Below are 24071 nucleotides of genomic sequence, written 5' to 3' on the forward strand. Positions count from 1 at the left end.
GTAGTGAAGTTGGCCCAGGATTGGACATTGTTTAGTTCTGCTGTGCATGGGGCCGCTTTGAGTCAGTTCCGACTCGATGGCACCTAACAACAACAACAACAGATATTATAGCAAGCAGTTATTCTGAATTCCTTTGGTTAGTCAGCTAATTGTTCCTGTTCTCTGTCATTCTCTCCTCTATTGCCCAATAACAGTTCCCAGGCAAGACAGTCAAACCATCAACTTAAAAATTAAATGACCTGCTATCCTGACATTTTTCTCCTCATAACTCCAGACTGCTCCTCAGTTTCTGTGAGACAAACTGCTCAATATAACAATGAATTGAAAGTGTTTAGGGTTATATCTGTCAGTTCAAGAATACAAAGGTTTCCAAGCAGAATCCTGGGTTTTGTTCCCAGTGCTCTGTTTCACTATCATGCCCCAAATTTCCTGCTTTAAAAAAATACATGCATTAGGAGATAGCTGGGAAAAGAGACTTCTAGTTCTGTCACTGCTACCGGAAAATAGATTTTTGCATAGGTTTTTAGTTAAACTTTAGAATACTGCTCCAGCACAGAAGAACAGCTAACAAGCTGAAGGACTGCTATAGCAAACATTCCCACCTCTGCTTGACCAGGTGGAGGGGCGTTCCTGATTTGCAGCAAGTGTAATGTAAAAATGTAATGATTCCTATATAATCATAACTAAAGAACCCATGCTGGTATGCAGATATTCCTTTAGTCCATATAGTTTTAATTATTTTTCTTTTCAAATGAGCTATGTTTTCATTATTTTCTTCCATGATTTTGCCATAATCTTTCCCTGAAATATTGGAAGTCTACCAATATTCAATATTACTAGAACAAGGAGTGCTGAGGACAGCAATGGATCTGGTGATGACAAATTAAGCATCAAGTCATGGATGGCCATGTTACCATGCTATGGGGCTTGGCAGGGGGGTTTCACTGGCAAATTTAAGCAGTAGAGTGGCATACTCTGATTTGCATTTTAGAAGACTGCTGTTTTTTCAATGATGCACTCAGAAAAATGAACAGCACTTTCTGTCTGAATAGAAGATGTATTTGGGTTTGCTTTGTTTGGACAGAGGTCCCAGGAGAACCATTGGAGATGGGGAGCGGGAAAAAGGAGTAACTGTCATGTTTTTCACCTCTGATGACAGAGTGCAGGTCACTCACTGGAAGAAGTCTACTGGGGATAAGCAATAATTAGGGAAAAGAAAAAAATGAATGTTACTTTTATAATGTTAACTTTGAGGTGTCTTTTCGGTAATGTGAAGTGTGAGGTTATGTTCAGGTAGACACTGTACAGTTGGAGTCCTGGTGTGGCACTGTAGAATAATGTACTGAATCATAAGGTCGGTTTGAACCAGAAGGTCTGTGATTCAAAGCAAACCTACGACCTACATAGGGTCACTCACTATGTGTCTGAATCGACTACATGGCACTTAACAACAACAACTATGCAGCTGAAAACTTTGAATGGAAATGAAGAAGATATTTAGGCAAAAGATAGAGACTTTGGAGATATCACCCTCATGTATAGTTTGTGAAAATGGCTTAGCCCTACCCTCCACACATCCATACATATTCTCTTTCAGCTCTTGGCTATTTCTTCTTCCTATTCTTTTTCTTCTCTAAAAAAAATATTTTATAGTTCTATTTATTTACTTGTTATATTGTGCAATGAATTCAGAGATTTCACTCTCTTAATTGTTTACCCAACATGTATTTTACTTGTGTCTCTGAAAGTTCAATATTTTGTTTCAGTATAAATAGATTGATCAGTAAGTTCGCTGATATTGTCATTAGATATTTATTCACCAACACCTTGGGGGAATCTGTTATGTATTTTGTCTGTTTTCTAGATGCACCAGTCACTCCAGGAGAGAATAATGAAGCTTTCTGCTCCTGTAGAAATTTAAAAGTCTGGAAACCCTACATAAGGTCATTATGAGTAGGAGTCAACTTGATGGCATTAAGCTGGTGTTTGTTTACTTCTTACTTTCCCATTCATTCTTTCCCAGTTTGTTGTTGTTAAGTGCCATCTAGTGGGTTCCAACTCATAGTATAGGGTGTCTGAGGCTGTAAATCTGTGCAGCAGCAGGTAGCCTCATCTTTTCCCCATGGAAAGGCTGCTGGACTAGAAGCACTGACCTTGTGGTATGAAGTCTGTTGCTTATGCTGCAGAGCCATCACGCTCCCAGTTTACACCCTGTATAGTGAAGTATAGCTTCCAGTGACTTTCTGAGAAAGGCATTTCTGTCAATACAGAAAATGTCAGGAAAGGCTTTATTCTACCTTTACATTTCATTGTTGTTGTTGTTAAGTGCCGTCGAGTCGGTTTCGACTCATAGCGACCCTGAACAGGGTTTCCGAGGCTGTAAATCTTTACAGGAGCAGATCGCCTCATCTTTATCCCGCGTAGCAGCTGGTAGTTTCGAACTGAGGACCTTGCGGTTCGCAGCCCGAATCGTAACCACTACGCTACCAGAGCTCCTTTACATTTCATTGGTTAGGTATAAAACTCCAGGTAGAAAATTATGTTATATCAGACCTTTTAAGGCACGTTTATTTATTGTCTCAATTTTAATGTGGGTTTTGAGAAATCCAATGCTCTTCTGTTCTTTAAGGCTTTTGTTATCAGCAGCTTTTTCTTTTTATAAATGTTTAGAGTCTTTTCTTTGGCCCCATTATTCTGTCATTTCAATAGAATGTGTGTCTATTTTCATTCTTTTTGCTCAGAATTTGTTTGATTTCTTTAATCTGAGTTTTTATGTCCTTCAGTTCAGGAAAAGCATGCTAAATTATTCTTTTATGTTTGTTTTTCCCTTCCATTTCTCAATGATCTTTCAAATTCACATAATTTAGATGATTTATTTTCATTTTTTTTTTTTCTGGACTCTCCCTCTCCCCATCTCCCCTGCCACCAACTTGGGGATTTCTTTATTATAACAATTTTCATCTCTTAAGAAATTTTGTTTTGGTGTGTAAAAATATCGCTTTTTTATAACCTCATATTCATACTTCATAAAAGGAGCCTTGATAGTGCTGTAGAATAAGCACAGGACTATTCATCCCAAGGAGTCCTGGTGTGGCGTGGTGGGTTAGTGCGCCAGACTGCAAAGCCGTTTGAACTGCAAGGTTGGCAGTTCAAGCTCACCAGCTGCTCCTCGGAAATCCTATACAGGGTCGCTATGGGTCGGAACCAACTCGATGGCACTTCACAACAACAACAACAACAACAATTAATCCCAAGGTGGGTGGTTCAAACCTACCAGTCACTCCAGGAGCAAAAGATGACAATTTTTGCTCCAGTAGAGATTTATAGGCTCACAAACCCTAGATAGGGTTGTTATGAGTAGAAGTCACCTTGATGACATTGAATTTGAACTTGGTTTATTCTTGCTTCAAGCATGCAATTTCTTTTTGTTTTGTTTTCTGTTTCCTCTGAGTATTTATATTTACTGTTTATTTGATTTGATCTTTTGGAAATGGTAGACACTTTGTTCAATTATATGGTGTATCTTGGCTCTCTCTTTACCTTTCTAACATTTGGAAATCTTGTCTTCAATAAGCACAATTAATATAATGATAAGAAATCAATTGCTATTGAATTGATTTCATCTCATTGCCATTCTATGTATTTCAGAGTAGAATTGAGTTACATCAGATCTACATAAAGTTGCTGTAATCTGTGGGAAGTAAATTGTCAGGTCTTTCTTCCTAGGTGGCTCTGGATCGACTCAAACCTTCAACATGATATTGAGTTGGAATCTACCTATGGCAATGGGTTCTTTTCTTTTTCTGGTGTCTTTTACTTAGTGATCCCTGGTTTAACCTCCCCAGGAGGTAAATTTGAAGTCTGGCCAGGTTGAGGAGAGGACATTCCATAATTGTATACATTGGTTTCTAACTACTTCTTAAATTGACTAACTCAAGTTTCCTCTGTTAAAGTGCACCCACCTCCTTAGTTTTAGAGGTCTTCAGGCCCCCAATTTCTGTTTTGTTGTAGGGTTCTACAGTGCAAATTAGCTTGCATCTGACCTATTTTCAATTCAGATTTTAATTTTAATTTATTTGCTGAATCAGTCACCTATCATCACGTTCTTTCAACCTATTTTTTTTTTTACTGCTATCATCTCATTTCTATTCCTTGTCCTTGTAAGTTTATGTATTTTTATTGCTTTCTCTCTCTCTCTCTTTTTTTTTTTTCTTGTAATTTCTTGTTTTATATCCCAGGAGAGACTAAAAATAATACAATTGTCAGATAAAATACAGAAAGCCCAGCAAATTTAGATTTCAGTTAAACAACAAATAATTTCATAGCACAAATATGTGCCAAAAAGCATTTGATTTATTTATCTGAAATTCAGGATTCAACTGGCCATTATATTATATTTTCTATTTTAAACTTAAATGGTTTAATGTTGAGAAATTGGGGGCCTAAAGACGTCTAAACAAATGAGGTGGGTGCAACTGAACATAGAAGAGCTGAGTTAGGCAATTTAAGAAGTAGTTAGAACCCAATGTATACAACACAGATTTCAACAACCCTGAAATAGTTAAAAATTTATGCTGAACTTTTAAAATGTGATTAATTAGAAATTAATTCATAAGAAAGTAAACATTATTAAAAACTCCTCATTATAATTTAAAAATATAATTAAAATTAATCGAAATACATGTTGTACCTGCCTTTAATTGGGTATAAAATTTTAGTTCTATTTATATTTTCAATATTTTTATATTATGTAATTTAAGAGGGAATAAAATGTAAGTGAAACAAGTGTGTTTGATTCTAAGTATTAATTACACAGTCCAAAATAAAGTTCTTTATATAAAATGGATATTTTCATTAAGAAAAGTCAATGTAGGACATGGTAGAGTGGTACTTGAGAAATTAAATGCAAGTAAAAGAGAGTTTTCTGGAGAAATAAAGGTAAATAAGTAATTGAGTTTGCTGTTCTCTTTAAAGCACTGTAAGTAGTCTGTAGTTATTTCTTTTCTATTGGTTTATTTATTTCTTCTCTGCCTCTGTCACTAAAACATAAAATCTATTTAGGCAGCGATCTTATTTATTCTGTTCTCTGTCCCTCTACCATCACCTAGAATAATATTGTTGTTGTTATGGGCTGTCTAGTTGATTTCTACATAGTGACCCCATGGAACAAAGAATTTCCTTACAGAGTTTTCTAGGCTGTAATCTTTATGGGAGAAGAATTGCCAGGCCTTTTTCCTGCAGAAATAAATGCTGGCTAGGTTTGAACTGCCAACATTTTAGTTAGCAGCTAGGTGCTTTAGCTGTTGCACCACCAGATGCTCAGTTATAATTATGAATATTCATTGTAAGATTATGAAACAGTGTTAAAAATTAATCTCATTAAGTGGGACAAATTAACATGTGTAAGGTTTAAAAAATCTGATAGAGAATTTTGAATTTGAAAAAGCATAGAACTGAATGCCTTTAAAGAATCTGAAAGCAAGAATTAGCCAGTCCACTTGACTCTAACTCATGACCACTCATGCTGTCAAGTATAGTATAGTGTCCGTACGATTTTAAATTGCTGGTTCTTGGGTTTTTGGTTGTTCGTTTTTTTTTTTTTCTGACAGAGATCACCAGGCCTTTCTTTTTAGGTATTTATTGATAAACTCAGACTTCTGATCTTTTGTTTAGCAGCTAAGCACATTATGTATTAACACTGCTCAAGGATTTATAGGCGATAAAGTATGTTTTTAGAGAATTGCAACAATCTAGAATAGTTTTCAAGGATAACTTTGGTCATACACTGTTCATTGCTGAGATGTCTGTTGTCCACATCCTCATAGACCTTCATAGGCATAAAATTATTTTATGGTGGTTCTGATAGCCACAGTTATCCTACTCAGCTCTTCTTTACACCGACTTGTCAATCTTGAACCAAACCATTGGGATCCAACTGATCAGTATCAGGGTCTCAGAAACCCTACCTACACCCATGCTGTAATACAGAACTAGGCTTCAAGGCCATATCTCTTGCCTAGGAGACTGTCAAAGTGTGTGTCTAGCATTTTGAGTGTGTTCTGTGGGGACTGGTCTTCTCCAGCAAAACACAGAGGAAGGGAATAACAATTGTTCAAAATTCAGAATGTTTACCACATTTTTTCTAGCCTCTTAGGTGTGGCATTGTGAGTTAATATGCTGGAATGCAAAGTCAGTTTGAACCACACAATTGGCGGCTCAAGCTCACCAGCTGTTCCTCAGAAATCCTATACAGGATTTCTATGGCTCAGTACTAAGTGGCACTTAACAACAACAACAACAACATAGCAACAGAAACAAAACATTGATAGCTATCGTCCCAAGAGTTTGATTGTCTCTGTTCTCTTATGCTTCTCTTTAGTTCTACTGCTTTTGTATAGTTCCTGTTCCAGATGCAGTGAGTTTTAGAATGTGAGGAAGGAGACAGCATCTTCATTATCTGAGTGGTACAATCAGACCGTTAGCCTCATTCAAACATTTCCTGGGTTCTCAGTGTTATAACTCTTAGTCTCACTCCATCAGCCATGTCCCTGAGGTTAACTGCTTATTTATCTCCCATTCCTCCCTTCTCACACTTATTTAATTGTAGTTGCTGTAGAATTTTAGATTATCGTTTTCCTTAAGAATTTTGAAGGCATTTGTTTCTTCATTGTCTTTTTGTATCTAACATCACTGAAGAGAAACCTGATGAAAGTTTAATTTTTTTGTTACTTTGTCAACCACTCCTTTATTACTATCTGGGAACACAAATTTTAATTAAACACTGTATTCAGAAATTTCACAAACTTGTGTTCACTTTTTGGTTCTTTTTGCTGGTAGATCACATATAACAACAATAATACTCAAACTCTTTGGTCTTAGTATACTTCTAAAAATTGTTAAGGATGCCAAAAGGCTTATATATCAACATTCACTATAATCTGAGAAAATTTGAAATAATTGATTTATAAATATATTTAAAAAAGAAAGTAGTACATTAAAATGCCACTGCCGTAGAGTTGATTCTGATTCCTAGGATGAGCAGAACAGCTCCTTAAGGTTTCTGAACTGTATATCTTTGATGGGGGCAGACAGCCTAATCTTCTTCCCAAGGAGTTCCCGGTGAGTTTGAACCTCTGATCTTGTGGTTAGCAGTCCAAAACTTAACCTACTATGATATCAGGTCTCCTTACACAATATCAATAAAAAATAATGAAAATAATGATTGTTTCCAGATAATTGTGACTAGAGTAGCAAATCTTGTCTGACATAGTAGAATATGTTGTTGTTGTTGTTAAGTGCCATCAAGTCAGTTCCGACCCATAGTGAACCTGTATAGGGTTTCCTGATAAGTGGCTGGTGAGCTTGAGCCACCAGTATTGTGGTTGAAACCAACTTTGCAGTCCAGCGTATTAACCCACTGCGCCACACTGGACTTTTATATCTGGTTCAGTTGATTTTTGTTTTTGTTTTTTATAGATTTCTTACAACCATTTAAAAATACTTTTTATTGTGAGTTCAGTAAAGGTTTACAGAAAAGATCATCAGTTTTACATGCAACAAATTATAGACTTTGTTTCATCTTAATGATTACAATCCCCTCCATGCACAAATTATCTAACTTCCTGCCTGTGGTTTCTGTTTCCATCCCACCTTTCTTCCTATCCCTTCTCAACATTGTCCTTATGTAAATGTTGCGCTTTTGATCTTGAATGATTGAACACTTCATGGTGAGCATAATTTACTAGTGACCCTCCCCCCCCAGCCCACTCCATCCCCCATATATCTGTCTACTGTTTGAGTGAAAATTGGGCCACGAATGTAAGTTCCTTTCCAGACCTAAAGGGGGTTGAAGGTCATAGTCTCAGGTTCCTCTGGTCTCTTTCTTACCAGTAATCAGCAGGTATTTTGTTTGAAGTTTATTTAGTTAAAAGGGAAATTATTTTAGCAGCCTTTGCAGATAATGATGGTATATACTTCTTTACCAAAAAAAAACTACAAAATTCAGCAAGTAGTAGTTTCTTACTGGTTTGTTGCAATTAGCTTATAATTTGATCTGTTGTTCTCTTGCATATTAAAATCTACTGATCTAGTTTGCAATTTAAATTGATTATTTAGACAACAGTCAAAGTCCCTTTACCTCAGGTTTTATGCAAATGTATTGGCACAAATAAAAACACAAGTTGATGGGCTACTTAAGTTCCACAACATGAGCTAAATTCCATATCAGTAGGCTATGAAAGGAGTCACTCAATCCCATCCATCTATGCAGGGGCTCACAATAGATCTACAATTATAAAATGATTCTGAAATTAGTGCTTGATTCATAACCTGAGGCCTCCCTCCATTCCATTTATAACACACTGTAAACTAATCTCTCTTCACCTTGGTATTCTTAACTATAAAATGGAACACTGATTATATTAGTATTTACTTTGTAGAGTTGTGAAGATTAAATGAATCCGTCTGTGAATAGTGTCTAGAAATGTGCCTAGCACAATATAAGATTCAGTAAGCAAGAAAATAATATCTAACAGGTATTACTAATATCAATATTATAACTGTTGCAATCTTGAAACTAAACTCTGGTTTAGTCACAACATTCTTACATTGTAACGAACATACAGCACCTTGACTGCATTATATTACTAATAAATTTAAGTGACTTAAAAATCAAAGATGCTTGAAAAGAATTAGTCCAGAAGATTAGTGGACCACATGAACTTTACCCTCCATGACTCTGAGACCAAAAGAGTTAGATGGTATCTGGCAACCACTACCCACAGCCATGAATGAGATCATAATTAAGGGGATCTTGATAAAATGGGAGGAAAATATGGAATAAAACTGAAAACCATAAAAAAAAAAAACAAAAAAAAAAACCTGGCTTATTGGTCAGATAGAAACGGGTGGAACCCCTGAGACTGTGGCCCTTAGACACCCTTTGAACTGGAACTGAACCCCTACCCCAACTTCATTAAGTTACCTTTTAATCAAACAATATTGTTAAGTGTTGTTGAATCAGTCTCCTCTCATATCAACCCTGTATAGGGTTTTCAAGGAGCAACTAGTGGGTTTGAACCTCCAAACTTGTAGTTAGCAGTCCAGTACTTATCCTAAAGCCCCACAACAGTCAAACAATTGACAGGCATATAAGGTGAACACTAACACTAGGGGGCATCACTCCTTGCAGCAACCAACAATATGCTGCCTAAAAGACAGCATTTGCCAAGGATAAAACTCAGAAGGCAACAAGAGACAGGATAAATGGACAGATAGAAATGATAAACATAGGGAGGAAGTGGGAAAAATTCTGTTACATTGTGGGGTTTGCAATCAATATCACGAAACAAAATGTACATGAATTGTTGAATGGAAAAAGAGTTTGCTTTGTAAACTCTTATTCAAGTCACATAAAAAAAGTTTTAACAAAATTAAATGACCCTATTTCTGAACCGTAAGATTGGTTCGAATGGCAAAGTGGTTGTTCAAACCTATCAATGGCTCCTCGGAAAACCTATGGCTGCTGTGAGTGTGAACCAACTCCATGGCACTTAAGAACAACACTTCAAGTTTACTTGGAAATGGTTCTGTATTCTCAACTGTTTTTAATTCATCTCCTATTTTTTTTTTTGGTCAGTTCAACTTTATTCAGGTTTGCAATTTGGCATCAATTACATTAATAGACAATGCAACCAAATCTTGTTGAGGACGTCTAAACTGTTAGAAACTTTTAATATTGCACCTTTTATTTTTAATTTATTGTATTATTTTTAAATTTCTAATGTACTTGGAAAGAACACATGTTTGGAGATAGGAAGATAAAATATGTGAATTTTATTCAGTAATTTAATCTTTAACAAGGAACATGGCATCTCTAGAGGATAAGTATTACACTGTCAACCACAGGTCAACGGTTTGACTACAGCAGTTTCTCCTGGAGAGAATGATGTGCCTGATTCCACAAAGATTTACAACTTTGGAAACCTGAGATAAGATCGTATGAGTCGGGATCCACTCAAAGGAACTTAACAATTTCTAAGAGGATCATATTCTCCTTCTGTGAAATTAGAACAATAATTTCTTTAAGCTTTGCTTTGATAATTTATAAAAATTAAATAGCAAATGTGTCATGCTTATTAGGATCCCAGCTTTCTGAGAGTTGGGACTCTTCACTGTCTGTTATACTTCACATATCTGACACCACAATGGTTCCTGATACAACTTAACAGTGTAAACAAATCAATTCTGGGCAAAAATGTGCAAATGGCAAAAAAAAAAAAAATTAAAAAGAAGAGCTGCTTTTCTGTGAAGACACTACAGTAATGAATAGTGCCAGTGATTCAAAGCAATACACACTTTAAATATAAACTAGGAGAACAATATCTGTTCTTATAATTATTACTTACACAATTGCTTGAATGTTTTTATTCACATAAAAATATAATATAAAACTACTATAATCATGTGTAAGTATGTAAATAAAAATCTCTCATAATAATTTGAAATAAGTTTTTATTTATACCAGCTCTCTTTAAAGACAAAAGCAAAAGTTAAGGATCACTAATTATAGAGGGAGAAGGAAAGTCTGAACAATCAACTGTCACTCTGACATGCACGTTTTAAAGTAAAAGTGATTTTACTGCTTCCCTTAGAAATAGACTATGGATATATAACAAGAGTAATCAGGAAGTATTATAGTTTAATAGCTGTTTATTATTATTTAATAAAATGATTACCTTTTTCTTTTAAAAAAAATTCTTTCCTTTATAGACAAGAAACTGTGGTGGGCAGACCAAAACTTAGCTCAGCTGGGAACCTGCAGCAAAAGAGATGGAAGAAACCCCACTGTCCTACGAAATAAGACTTCTGGGGTTGTTCATATGAAAGTGTATGACAAAGAAACACAGCAAGGTAAATCACATTGTAATGAATTTGTACACCTTTTCAACATACAATGCTCTCTCTTTTTAATGTTATTTTCTAAATTCAACAACTGAAAGTTCCTATTGTTGCTTCTAATATAAAAAGAAAAGAAAAGCAAAGGATGAAAAATGCAGCTCAGTACTATAAGGGGGGGAAAAAAGCCTTTAATATAATGAGTGTTCAAAATATTAGCATCGCTACTCTAGGAATCTTAATTTTTCAAAGAGGTTTCATCAGTTCCTAATTTTTAAAAAGTAAAAGAATAAGAAAATGATCCCAGCAAAATATAAAAAGTGTGTAATTAATGTCAGATGATGAGTGAACTAAAGGATTTCAGACAGACTACGTATGACATAAGCATTTCATCTTCTAAAGCAACTACATTGCTTGGCTCTAAGCGTTTGAGTTTTTGTTTTCCATTGTTCAAATAATGTGCAGGGAAATGGAGTGAGAGAACTAACAGATGGTTTACATAGGTGGGCTTGTCACATTGCCCAAATGGTAAATAGATGAGAGATGCCAGCTAGTACAGTCCCACACCTGCTAGTACCCTTTTTTCATTTTTCTCTATGATCCATGATAGAACCAAAGTCCCCCTACTAAAAAACAAAATATTAAAAAAAAAATTTTCTGTTCTGTATTTTCCTACTTCGTTCTCTATCATGAAAATTCATAGCTTCATGTGATTTTTTTATGAAAAATTTTCAAGATTTTTAGAAACTGAGGTAAGGCATTTTCATGAAAGATTTGGAGCATGTACAGTAAAACAGAGAAGAATGGGGTAAGGATAGGGAACCAATGGGATCATGTTCTAATTTTAAACGCTTGTGAGAACCATCAAGAATTTATTATAGACAGCAATGAGATCCATGCCTGTACTGCAAGAGACAAAATGGAGACAATACTGAGGTTTTTCCTTCCATATACAGATAACTTGCTAAATTTTGCTTTCAAATTATTTATTACCAGAGCCAGAAGGAAACATGTTTTCTCCAGGAAAAAAAAAAAAAATAATAATAATAACTTTAAGAGACAAAAAAAATGTTAAAATGATGTAAATGGATGAGTTTCTTCTGAATCCCTTCCATAATTGAGCAGACATCAACACCCCAAATCTTCTGCAAAAATCAACATTTGTTCTCTGACAAATTTTTTTGAACATAATAAGAAGGATCAGGGTAACCTTCACTAGCATTTCAGTAATCTAACATTTTTACATTATAATGCATGAGTTTACTGGTTTGCAAGTCACTGGGAATAGACTATGCATTTGGTATAAAATATTAGTGTTCAAAATATATTATAAATTTTCATGGATTTTTCAACAAAATATATTTGTTAATTATAAACACCTAGAGTCCTATGATAAATCTTAGTCTATATTTAATGAGATTATATCTGAAAGTACATTAGAAAAGAGAAGCAGGTCATAAATGATATTTCCAAACAAGGCATTTAAAAAATCTATATTCACTTTTAAAAAATGTGAACAAGTGTATGCTTTGTTATGAAACTGTAAATTAGTATATCAGTTTTTAAATCTACAATTCCAATAAAGTTTCTGTGAGGAAAATTTAGCTCATTTATTTTTTCTCGCTTTGCTCCTGCTAACAGGACTTTCTTCACCTTTTGAGATTTTCATCCTGTAGGTACAGTTGAGTGTGCTAAGCACTGTGAAAAGTGTTACCATACTGACAAGGACCTCTTAACACTTAGAAATCAATGTTATAATATGACAAAGCTTAAAGATGCAGAGAAAATAGCATTTTTACTAGAAAAATCTGCTTATAAAAGCATTTGTGTTAAAGACAATTCCATTAACACAATCACTGCAGGTAGTTTAAAAGCCTCATTAGTATGAAATATGAGCAATTTAGGACTATTTAAGGTGTTAACAGTACTACTCTTTGGATTTCAAAGTATAATTAGCTACTTCATTTATCATTTTTGACATAGATCACTGGAGAGTTGAGATTCCTCGTTAGTCAAGTGGACTTTCAGGCAACAGGCTTAAACATCAGCAGAATAAGCCATGCTAATATTCCAACAGATTAAGCCATGCTAGTATTTCTGACTTCATATATAATCATTATTTAAATAGTATTCTAATTTTTCTAATTTCAAAGGCAAACATTTTTACTTATTGTAAATACTTTATCAGTTTTTTTCTTAATTTTCTCTCTTTTAGCGATTAAACAAATCATACATGTGATGTGTATTTTAGTGCATATATAGCATAATTGCTAAAATATACTAATTTTCTTATATATCCATAAGTAAATATAATAAAGATATATCTAATGTTATGATTACAAATTTATAAAACATGGGGAGTCACACATTTTCTTCTCTTCACATAGTTTTGATATTTTCAAAACTATGAAACTGCAAACTTTCTCCTATTCTTACTAATTTAGTCTCTTCCCTAGCTACTTTTCTTTACTTTATGTCAAATGTCTACCCAGGCTTTCAGTGTTTAGAGGTGGGGGGGAAAATAAATCTGTATCTAAACTGATCTCTCTATCCATTGGCATTGAGTTACTATACATGATTTCTATGAATTGAAATATGCACTATTTAAACAACAACAAAAGGGCCATTAAATCGATTCTGACCCATAGTGACCTGATAAAGACTTATAGTCTTGGATTTGAACTGCATCTTACGGTTTTCCAAGACTATCAGTCTTAACCAGAGCAGACAACTTTATCTTACTCCTGTGGAGCTGCTAATGACTTTGAACTGCTAACCTTGAAGTTAGCAGCCCAATGCTTAACCTTCTATGTTGCCAAAATTCCTTAAACTTGTCTCATTATTAAAAATATTACAGATACAAAAATCCACCTAAACATTATAAGTAAAATTGGGGAAAAGTGAAATGAATCTAGTAATCCTCACTAGTTTATATAGTACTATATATGGAGTCCTGGTATGGTGCTGTGGGTTAATGCGCCAGACTGCAAAGCCGTATGAACTGCAAGGTTGGTGGTTCAAGCCCACCAGTTGCTCCTTGGAAAACCTATACAGGGTCACGATGGGTCAGAATCGACTTGAGGGCACTTAACAACAACAACAATGTTTATATAGAAGAAAAATATAATCATATTTCAAAATTACAGGAAAACCTAAAATCCTAGCATATGGTTTTACATAAGATGGAGGTTAGCACTAAATGAATGGGCAGCTATTGGAAATAAGCAAAGAATGTGGTATATCTGATAAGAAATCCACCAAATTGAGAGGATTTTGCACTTCAAAAAATGACAGAGCTCTTGACAGGTTTGATTGAACAATTAAATCCCATCAGACTATCTGGATTCAGGAGATGAGAAATAATGAGCAGCACTGGTATTTTGAATTTTCCATAGAGCTCCAGTGATATATAGCTTCCATCATGCTTTGTAATTCTCACTGGATTTATTATATTTCATATCAGAGCTTGAACATCCTGTAAATGGCATTGCATGTCCTAGAATAATAAAAAATGTTGTAAAAATTGGATATTTAATGAACTTGCTAGGTGAGATTATAAATTACTTAACTTCATGCCACCTGCTTTAATGAACACATTGGACCTAGTAAATTCAATGGAAAACTTTATAGAATGCCTACTTGTGATTACCTGACTGATATTTGTCATTGCTGCTATACACCAATAAGGAAAATTAATAACCCAATTCATTGTATGACTGTGATGGGAATGCTTTAAATATATTTTGGAAAAACTATGTTCCAATGAATGAGAAAATTTATGTCCTTGTTTTTAGAATTAATTAAATACATACATATATTCTTTCCTTAATAACATCTTTGGATTGAGTTACTAATATAATTTAACAACTATTTATGTGACCCTTCAGGATAAAATAGTCTTATTTAAGGAAATTTCAACTGTACTGTCGAAGTGACATTTACAAATCAAAAAAGAAAGAGTTCCTAGTCTCCGCAAGCTAAAAATAATATAAAAAAGACAACCAATTTCCTTTTCTGATTTTCTGAAACTATGCTTCCTTTAATCTGATACTTCACATTATTCCAAAAAATAGGGAATGATACAAATAAGTATGAGACAACTGAATTAAGCAATCATCAATATCATAAATATTTGATCAAACCATTGGTATTGAATAAAACTCCTTTTAAATGTTTTACTTTTATTTTCTTTTCATTTACTTATTTTTTTCTCCTATATAGGCAGTAATTCCTGCCAACTAAATAATGGTGGATGCTCTCAGCTTTGCTTACCAACATCCGAAACAACAAGGACTTGCATGTGTACAGTGGGATATTACCTTCAAAAGAATCGCATGTCATGTCAAGGTATAAAGTCTTGATGATTTTAGCATTGATGCCGTTTACTTCATCTAAAATTGTGTACCTTTCAGATTTTACATGACCAAACTCAATTAAAAATATAGTTTAAGAAACTTATTAGCTTGTTATTCATTTATCAGTACATTGTTTAGTCTCATTTATATAGGGTTTTGAAGAATCTAAGATATTTTAATTAGATAAACATATTTCAAAGAATTTCTACTAATTGGTTGTTTTCAGGAACTTCAGTTTATTATCAAACCTTTAACCTAATCCTGTACAACTACCACTGAATAGCAAAATTTGATCCCAAAAGCAGTGGTTGATTAGATGGTATTCACGTCCAGCTTGAATTTACTTATTTTTAGTTTCATTCTACTGTATATATTTTTTAAACATCAGATAGAATCTGAGGTCTCAGCACTTAAGTGAAGGATAAGAGCACTGAAAAAAAATTGGAACTTGATAACTTCATCTCCCTTTTTCTAGTTTCATAGAGTCTAGTTTTATTATTCCTAAAGTACTTTGGTTCTAGAAGGATCCTCTCCAATGATCATAGCTTAATTTTATATTAAATAATATTCCAGCCTTATATGAGAAATATGGATGTCAGTATTATCATTTATTTTATTTTATTATCTAATATCTCATACAAGGAGCTCTGGTAGCATAGTGGCTATGAGTCGTGCTGCTAACCTCAAGGTCAGCAGTTCAAAATTACCAGCCATTCCACATGAAAAAGATGAGGCTTTATGCCTGGGTAAAGATTTACAGACTCAAAACCCTATGCAGGGTCAGTGTGAGTTGGAACCTATTCCATGACACATAACCACCACCACCACAATACATACATAATACTATGTACCAAGTATTGTTTTAAGCACCCTACACACAGAAACTCACTTAATCCTCATAGTAACCTTTTGTGGTAAATCTATCATGATCCTATTTTGCAGATGAGGAAACTGAGACACAGAGATATTAAGTGACAGAATTAAAATTCTGATTTTAATAAGAAAAATTGTGTTGTTCAGCACCATGGAATTGGTTCCAACTCATAGAGAACTGTATAGGGTTTCCCGGGTTGTAATATTTTTGGGAGCAGAAAGTCTCATCTTTCTTCCATGAGCTTCAGGAGAGCTCAAACCATTGATCTTGTGGTATGCAATCCAATTCTTATCCCATGGACCCACCACACTCCCAGTAAGAAAATATGTGTATATAAATAATTTCTATTAGAAAATTCATAATCATCAATATGTGGGCTTCTATTATATTTATGTTGTTCTTGTTAAGTGCCTTGTTGTTGGTTCTGACTCAGAGACTCTATATAGGGTTTCCTAGGCTTTAAATCTTTAAGGGAGCAGAAAAGCCTCATCTTTCTCCCACTGAGCATGCTCGAGCCACAGACCTTGGTGGTCCAGTGTTTATGGTACAAAACTACCATGCTCCCATTTATTTGTATGTATGTGTGTATATATATATATATACACTACAACATACCTTTTGTATGCTAGGAAAGCAAGATATTATAAAAAATTAAGAACTTAGTTTATTTTAGTGTATAAATGTATTTAATAAGTTGAACTCTCTCTTAGGAATTTAAGTCATAGAAAAATAACAGCACTATAGTTAGGGGAACAAAATAGAGAAAAAACAAAATACATAAAAAATAGAAGCTTATTTTCATATGTAAATAATGAGGTGTTTAGATTTTCGACAAAGGGAGTCAATTTTGGTTGTGAAATCAGGGATGCCTTCAAATAGAATTATTTCCCTCAGTGTTTAAGAAAAATGTGGTCCCTAGAGCAGTAGCATACTAATCGCCTGAGAATTTGTAGCAATGTAATTATCAGGGCCCAGGAGTCCTGGCGTGGTATGGTGGGTTAATGCAATAGACTGAAAAGTTGATTTGAACTGCAACGTAGGCTGTTCAAACTCAGCAACTGCTCTTTGGGATCGCTATACAGGGTCTCTATGGGTTGGGACTGACTTGATGGTAGCGTAGTGGTTACGAATCGGGCTGCGAACCTTAAGGTCAGCGGTTCGAAACTACCAGCCGCTCCGCGGGAGAAAGATGAGGCTTTCTACTCCTGTAAAGATTTACACCCTCGGAAACCCTGTAAAGGGTCTCTATGGGTCGGAACCGACTCAACGGCACTTAACAACAACAACAATAGTACATAAAATGTTAGCATAAAGCAATCTTTCACTTTAGTAAATACTCTATGAGATTCTGTTGCATACTCAAATATGAGATTCTGTTGCATACTCAAATTTGATATACCTATTTCACCTGGTTAGGTGATCTTAAAATAAGAAAAAGAAAATAAAATCATGAAAGTAAATTTAGCATTTTAAGATAAACTATATGAAATCACTTTGAGTTTGAAATATTCATTTTGAGCTTCTTCCCACCCCAATTTAGGTATAGAATCCTTTCTTATGTACTCTGTGCATGAAGGAATCAGGGGAATACCTCTTGAACCAAGTGACAAAATGGATGCTTTGATGCCCATATCAGGAACTTCATTTGCTGTGGGAATAGATTTCCATGCAGGTAAATAGCTTTTTATACAAAATTTATGTATAGTGTATTCACTTGATTTCTTAAACATGATGGCAATATAACATAACTACTATGATAACAAGATGAGAAACAAGGGTGAAAATCAGAAATGAACTTTAAATTTATCACGAATTTTTCTAAACGTGTTTTAGATGAGAAGATCTAGTAAAATTATCCTAATGTAGAGTATTTCAATTACAGGTGAATTAACATGCCATGATTAGCAATTGGTTGCATCATTTTTATTTTTTATTAATAACAACTTTGCTTTCCCTAGAATATGAATATAAAGATATGAGGTATTTTTTATCTGTTACATATTAAAACATTATATAATTTTAAATATTTTCAGAATATGATTATTCTAATGCATGCAAGGAAAATAAAATCAAAATCATGGGGAAATATGTCATTTTAAATGAATTTTGAATAGAGTATTATCATTTTGGAGTCAGGATTACTTTAGTTTCTTTCTTACATTTTAGCAAACTGTGAAAGAGAGCAGATTGTATACTAATATTTTACTGTTCATAATTAAAATTACAATTGGGAATTGGTGGTAGAAATTTGAATTTATTGAAGAAAATAAGTTTGTTTTTAGTGCTCATTGCTAAATTTAGGTGTAGTATAAACATTGAGTAACCTTTTCTCGTTGATATTCAAGTTTATTATCCTATAATTTAGAGCTTGAACTAATGAAAACAAGTCTTTTCATTTCTCAACAAAATAATAACATGTTAATATATTAATGTTGAAAAATGACATCCACTTCCCTGGTGTTTTTATTGTATAAAATCTTAATTTTGTTTAATGTCAAAATACATATGGCTCGTTTAGTCTATGCTTTAGTTTGGGTTCCCTAGAGGAGCAAGATCAGTGAAGTGTGTATATATATAGATACATGTAAATTGGCTCAGAGTGTGCCTGACCCAAGCCATGGCATTTAAAATCACTTCATATGCATCTGAGATCTGGAAAACGAATAAAGAAGACTGAAGAAGAATTAATGCTCATAAATTATGATGTTCACAAACAATAGTGAGTGCACTATGGAATACTGGAAGAATGAAGAAATCTTGGGAAAAGTACAGCTAGAAACTTCCTTCAGAGTGAGAATGATGAGACTTCATCTTATGTACTTTGAGCATGTTATCAGGAGGGACCAGACCCTGGGAAAGGGCACCAAACTTGGGAGAGCATTAGTGAAGACCTTTCAGATTGATACAATGGCTCTGTTAAAGGGCTTAGCCATGGCAATGATAGTGAGGATGGCACAGGGCCAGTATGTTGTTATGTTGTATAGGATCAACATGAATCAGAATTGACTGGAAAGCACATAACAACAACAGCACATATATGTAGAAAGAGTGAAAGGGAGATTTATTTCAAGGAAATGGGTCATGCAATTGTAGAGACTGCAAATCTCACATGCAGGGGTTAGGCATCGTGTTAGAGGCTTCTTCTGATTCACATGGTTGCAGGGGCTGACAATCTCAAAATCAGCAGGTCAGGCCACAGGCTACTGACTCAATGCTGTCAAGTGTCAAGTTGGTTCTGATCCATAGTGACCCTGTATAGGGTTTCCAAGAAGTGACTGGTGAGCTTGAACCACCAACCTTGTGGTTCAAAGCGACTTTGCAGTTCAGCACATTACCCACAGTGCCACACTAGGACTCAGCTGACTCAATTGTTATTGTTAGGTGCCATCGAGTTGTTACCGACTCATAACAACCCTATGCACAACAGAACAAAGCACTGCCGGATCCTGGGCCAACCTCATAATTATTTCCACACTTGTGCCCATTGATACTGCCACTTTGCCTATCCTTCTTGCTGGGGGTCTTTCTCTTTTTGTCTCACCCTCCACCTTACCAAACATGATATCCTTCTCCAGAAACTAGTCCCTCCTGACAATATATCTGAAGTATGAGAGACAAAGTTTGGCCATCCTAGCCTCCAAGGAGTACTCTGGCTGCACTTTTTCCAGCACAGATCTGTTGGTTCTTTTGGCAACCCAACAAATCTCCAAATCTGCAGATCAAATGGCAAGCTGTTAGCTCATATCACAAAAATCAGATGTCAAGGATGAACTGTCCATATTCAATGCAGAATTAAGAGAGGATGACTTTTACCAGAAGATGCATATATATTGTATGCAGGTCACACCCTAGGTAAACATCCTTTTCAAGTACTTGGCTTATCTGCCAGACCACTGAGAATCTTGAACTAGCCAAGTTGACAAATAACCTTAACCATCAGTCTACCTCTTAACTACTCGGCACTCTATAAGTGTTTTTAAAACATGTATAATCTCTAAATAAAGACAATTATAAAGTTGTGCTTGCACATAAAATTAGCCTACATACAATCAAAAAAATATACTAGCTGCATTTACATCTTATATAAGCAATAGAATAAGGTAAGTAAGACAACAAATATATTTGCATTATCTTTAAATTCCACTTTTTTTTTTTCATGAACTTTTTGATACTGTGATACACACACATGGTGGTGGTGGTGTGCCGTGGAGTCAGTTCAGATTTATAGCAATGCTGCATAGTATTTGTGAGGCTGCAAATCTTTACAGGAACAGAAAGCCTCATCTTTCTCCCATAAAATGACTGAGAGTTTCGAACTACTGACCTTGAAGTTAGCAGTCTGACTAATAACTATGACAATACTAGAGCTCCTTATACACATAGACATGTCTATATTAAAAAAATAATAATAATTACAGTCCTGATTTCTCCGGTTGGTTATATGGTTGTAATTGGTATTTAGAATTGCCTTCTTCTACCATTTATTCTGAATTCCTTTTGCTTGCAGCAAGCACCTCACATGGTCATTGTTCTTATTGTGGTGGGGTGAACAAAACCTTCATTTCTGAAGGGTCTGGATTATTAGTAGTTATGTTGGAATTGGCTTGCTGTAGTTCTCCACCAACTTTAATCACTGGGCATGACAGTACTAAGAGACATCCTGAGGGATCTCTTTCATGCTTCTTTGCCTCCGTTATATAATTTCAATCCAATTTTCCCTTGGTAATCTGGATAATCACACAAATAATACTGTTGACCCAGGAACAGGAAACAAATTTAACAGATTCCTTTAGTAAAATTTCTATTTCATTGCATTTTAAGCTTTACCATTGATTTCTTAAGTGTTAAAAGATCCTTGCCAGCTTGCAAGTAGGCCACTAATGGTTGGTGGCACTCCTATTTCCACCATTTGATTCTTGGATAGATGAATCCTAGCTATGGGAGAAGAAACACCATGTATTAGATGCTGGCATAGAGAATATATAGCCCTTTAAAGTATCGAAGAGCAAAGATGTCACCTTGAAGACTAAGGTGCGCCTGACCCAAGCCAAGGTGTTTTCAATAACCTCATATGCATGCAAAAGCTGGACAGTGACTAAGGAAAACCATAGAAGACTTGATGCTTTTGAGTTATGGTGTTGGAGGACAATAATTGAAAGTGCCATGGGATGCCGAAAGAATCAATTAGATCCGTTCTGGAAGAAGTATAGCCAAAGTGCTCCTTGAAGGCCAAGATGGCCAAACTTCGTCTCTCATACTTTGGATATATTGTCAGGAGAAACCAGTCACTGGAGAAGGATATCATGTTTGGTAAGTTGGAGGGTCAGAGAAAAAGAGGAAGACCACCAATGAGATGGATTGGACTCAAGCGTGGCAACAGTAGTGAGGTTGGCCCAGAATCAGGCAGTGTTTTGTTCTGCTGTGCATAAGGTCATTATGAGTTGGTACTGACTCGATGGCATCTAACAACAATAACAATGAACATTGCCTCAGCTATGCAAAGTTATCATCCCAACCTAGCACCATAATTGTGTCTTTAAAAGGTCATTTCATCATTCTATTACATCAACTGCTACAGGATTAAGGGGAATATGTTAAATCTATGAATTGCATAAACAGGGATCCATTGTGTCACTTTATTTGCTATGAAATTAGTTCCTTAATATGAGGCAATGTTGTGTGAAATACCATGATGGTGGGTAAAGCAAATTTAAATCCAACAATGATAGTTTGGGCAAAAGTATTATGTGTAGGAAAGGAACATCTGTATTGTGTCTATTTACAGTATGTGTATATGTATTAGAGTATGTGTCTATTTCAGTAAGAACAAATTGCTACCCTTTCTATGATTTTTGTTGTTAAGTTCTGTCTAGTTGGTTCCAACTCATAGTAACCTTTTATAGCGGCTGGTGAATTTGAACTGCCAACCTTGTGGCTCAAATTGACCTTGCATTCCAGTGCATTATCCCACAGTGCCATACCAGGACTCCTCCTGTCCATGATGAAAGTGGCCAAATGTAATCTATCTGCCAGCAGGCTGTTGGCTGATGACCCCTGGTGATATCAGGGGCTCAGTCTAGGGTGCTGGCAGATTGGACACTTCGCAGTGTCTGTAACTAAGTTGGTCTTGGTGAGTAGAATTCAGAGTTGCTGAGTCCATGTACAATCTTCATCCCTGTCACCATGGCAACTTTTGTTCATGAGCCCACTGGACAATGACAAATTGGCTAGTTAAAGAGGCTGACTGGAGTCCACAGAATGTGTCATTCTACCTACTTGATTGTTAAAAATCTTCTTTTGTTGAGGTAACACTTTAGTGTGTTACTGTATGATACACTATATGTATACATACACTATATGTAAGGAGCTCTGGTAGCGTAGTGGTTACGAATTGGGCTGCAAACTGCAGGGTCACAGTTTGAAACTACCAGCGGTTTTGCGGGAGAAAGATGAGGCGTTCTGCTCCCGTAAAGATTTACAGCCTCGGAAACCCTGTGCAGGGTCGCTATGAGTCAGAACTGACTCCACGGTACTTAACAACAACAACAACAACAGTATATGTATCCTATATGATACAAATATCTTCAATTCTTTAGCCCGTTCAAAGAGGTCTATCCACATGCCTCTTCCCATACCCTTTTCCACCAATTTTCTAATCTTGTTTCTTTTACATTCCTGACTATCCAGTATACATCCACACATCTGGGCATTTCCCCTTCCAAGAAAAATAGATCAAAGTCCTGACAATTGGGAAAATTTTCCTTTAACACTGTTCTTTATGAATGCCCTAAAGGGGGCTGCAGTACTGCCAATATCCACTTCCCAGTGGTGCCTGCATATTGATCAGAATTATCTATAAAACAATCATATGCTTTCTCTTCCTTGGGCAGCTTATCATAAAGCCATACATAAATATAGGCAGCGAGGGAACGGTAATGTGACAGAATTGGAGACCTTGGCATTCGAGCCAGTTTCTCATGTGACTTATTTGTGCCTTCAGATTTTGCTAGGACCTGATTTTATATGTATTCCAGTCCCAATGGACTCCAACTTAAATAATTATGATGGCTCAGGATCTGGTAGTGTTTCATTCTGTGGTGCATAGGGTTGCTGTGAGTCCGATCCTACTCAATGGCACTCAACAACAACAAAATTCCATCTAGTGATGGAGCACTGCTGTACACATTCAAATTTATGACTTTGTGGATCAGACAGAATCCATTTCCTAACAGGAAGCTCATATTCCATGCTGACTTGGTGGCCCATGGTCTTTAGTTATGCTCAGTAACAAGCCAAAAGCTGTTTCTCAAATGTTGTTGTTGTTAAGAGCCATCAAGTCAGTTCTAACTCATAGTGACCCTGTATAAATTTCTGAGAAGGAACTGGTGAGTTTGAACTGCCAATCTTGTGTTTAACAGTCCAAGGCTTTTCCTTCAGCACCACACAATGACGCAAAGAGAGTGTAGTTTTTTGCAGAGGATGGCAACTGTTTGCTCCAAAATTCTAAGCGTCTACACTGTGATCCTCAATGTGGGCCTGTTGAAGACACCATACATCTCAATCTGTATGTCTTTTCCAGTTATTCATTGTGAAACTGGAGAAATCACTATTTGATAGGCAATCACTACCCACTGGACACACTGTGATACAATCCTGAGCTGTCGTTGTTAAACGTCGACAAGTCAGTGCAGACTCATAGTGACCCTGTAGAGGGTTTCCAAAGTGCAGATGGTGAGTCTGAACTACTGACCTTGTGATTCAAAGTGACTTTGTGGTCCAATACTTACCCTACAGCACTACACTCCATTACTTACCTTACTTCTATATGCCATTACTCTGACTGGTAGGCAACAGTGACATTTTGTCTCTCCAGGATTGCTGTCAGTTCAGATCCAGTGTCCAGTAATCCCCCATAAGATTAATTATTTCCTTTTCACCAGCAAGCA

The 24071-nt window shown here is 35.5% G+C and overlaps 1 protein-coding gene across 1 annotated transcript in view; it reads left to right on the top strand.

Annotated features, from left to right (window-relative positions):
- Positions 1–24071, top strand: part of LRP1B (low density lipoprotein receptor-related protein 1B) — a 2342762-nt gene that overhangs the window by 1504260 nt on the left and 814431 nt on the right. The window contains exons 33-35 of the mRNA XM_006834597.1: positions 10771–10911; positions 15118–15243; positions 17666–17797. Of these exons, the coding sequence (XP_006834660.1) occupies positions 10771–10911; positions 15118–15243; positions 17666–17797 (399 nt within the window). The remainder of the gene's footprint in view (positions 1–10770; positions 10912–15117; positions 15244–17665; positions 17798–24071) is intronic.

Source organism: Chrysochloris asiatica, unplaced genomic scaffold, assembly GCF_000296735.1.
Source record: "Chrysochloris asiatica unplaced genomic scaffold, ChrAsi1.0 scaffold00012, whole genome shotgun sequence".
In the NCBI taxonomy this organism is placed as follows: domain Eukaryota; kingdom Metazoa; phylum Chordata; class Mammalia; order Afrosoricida; family Chrysochloridae; genus Chrysochloris; species Chrysochloris asiatica.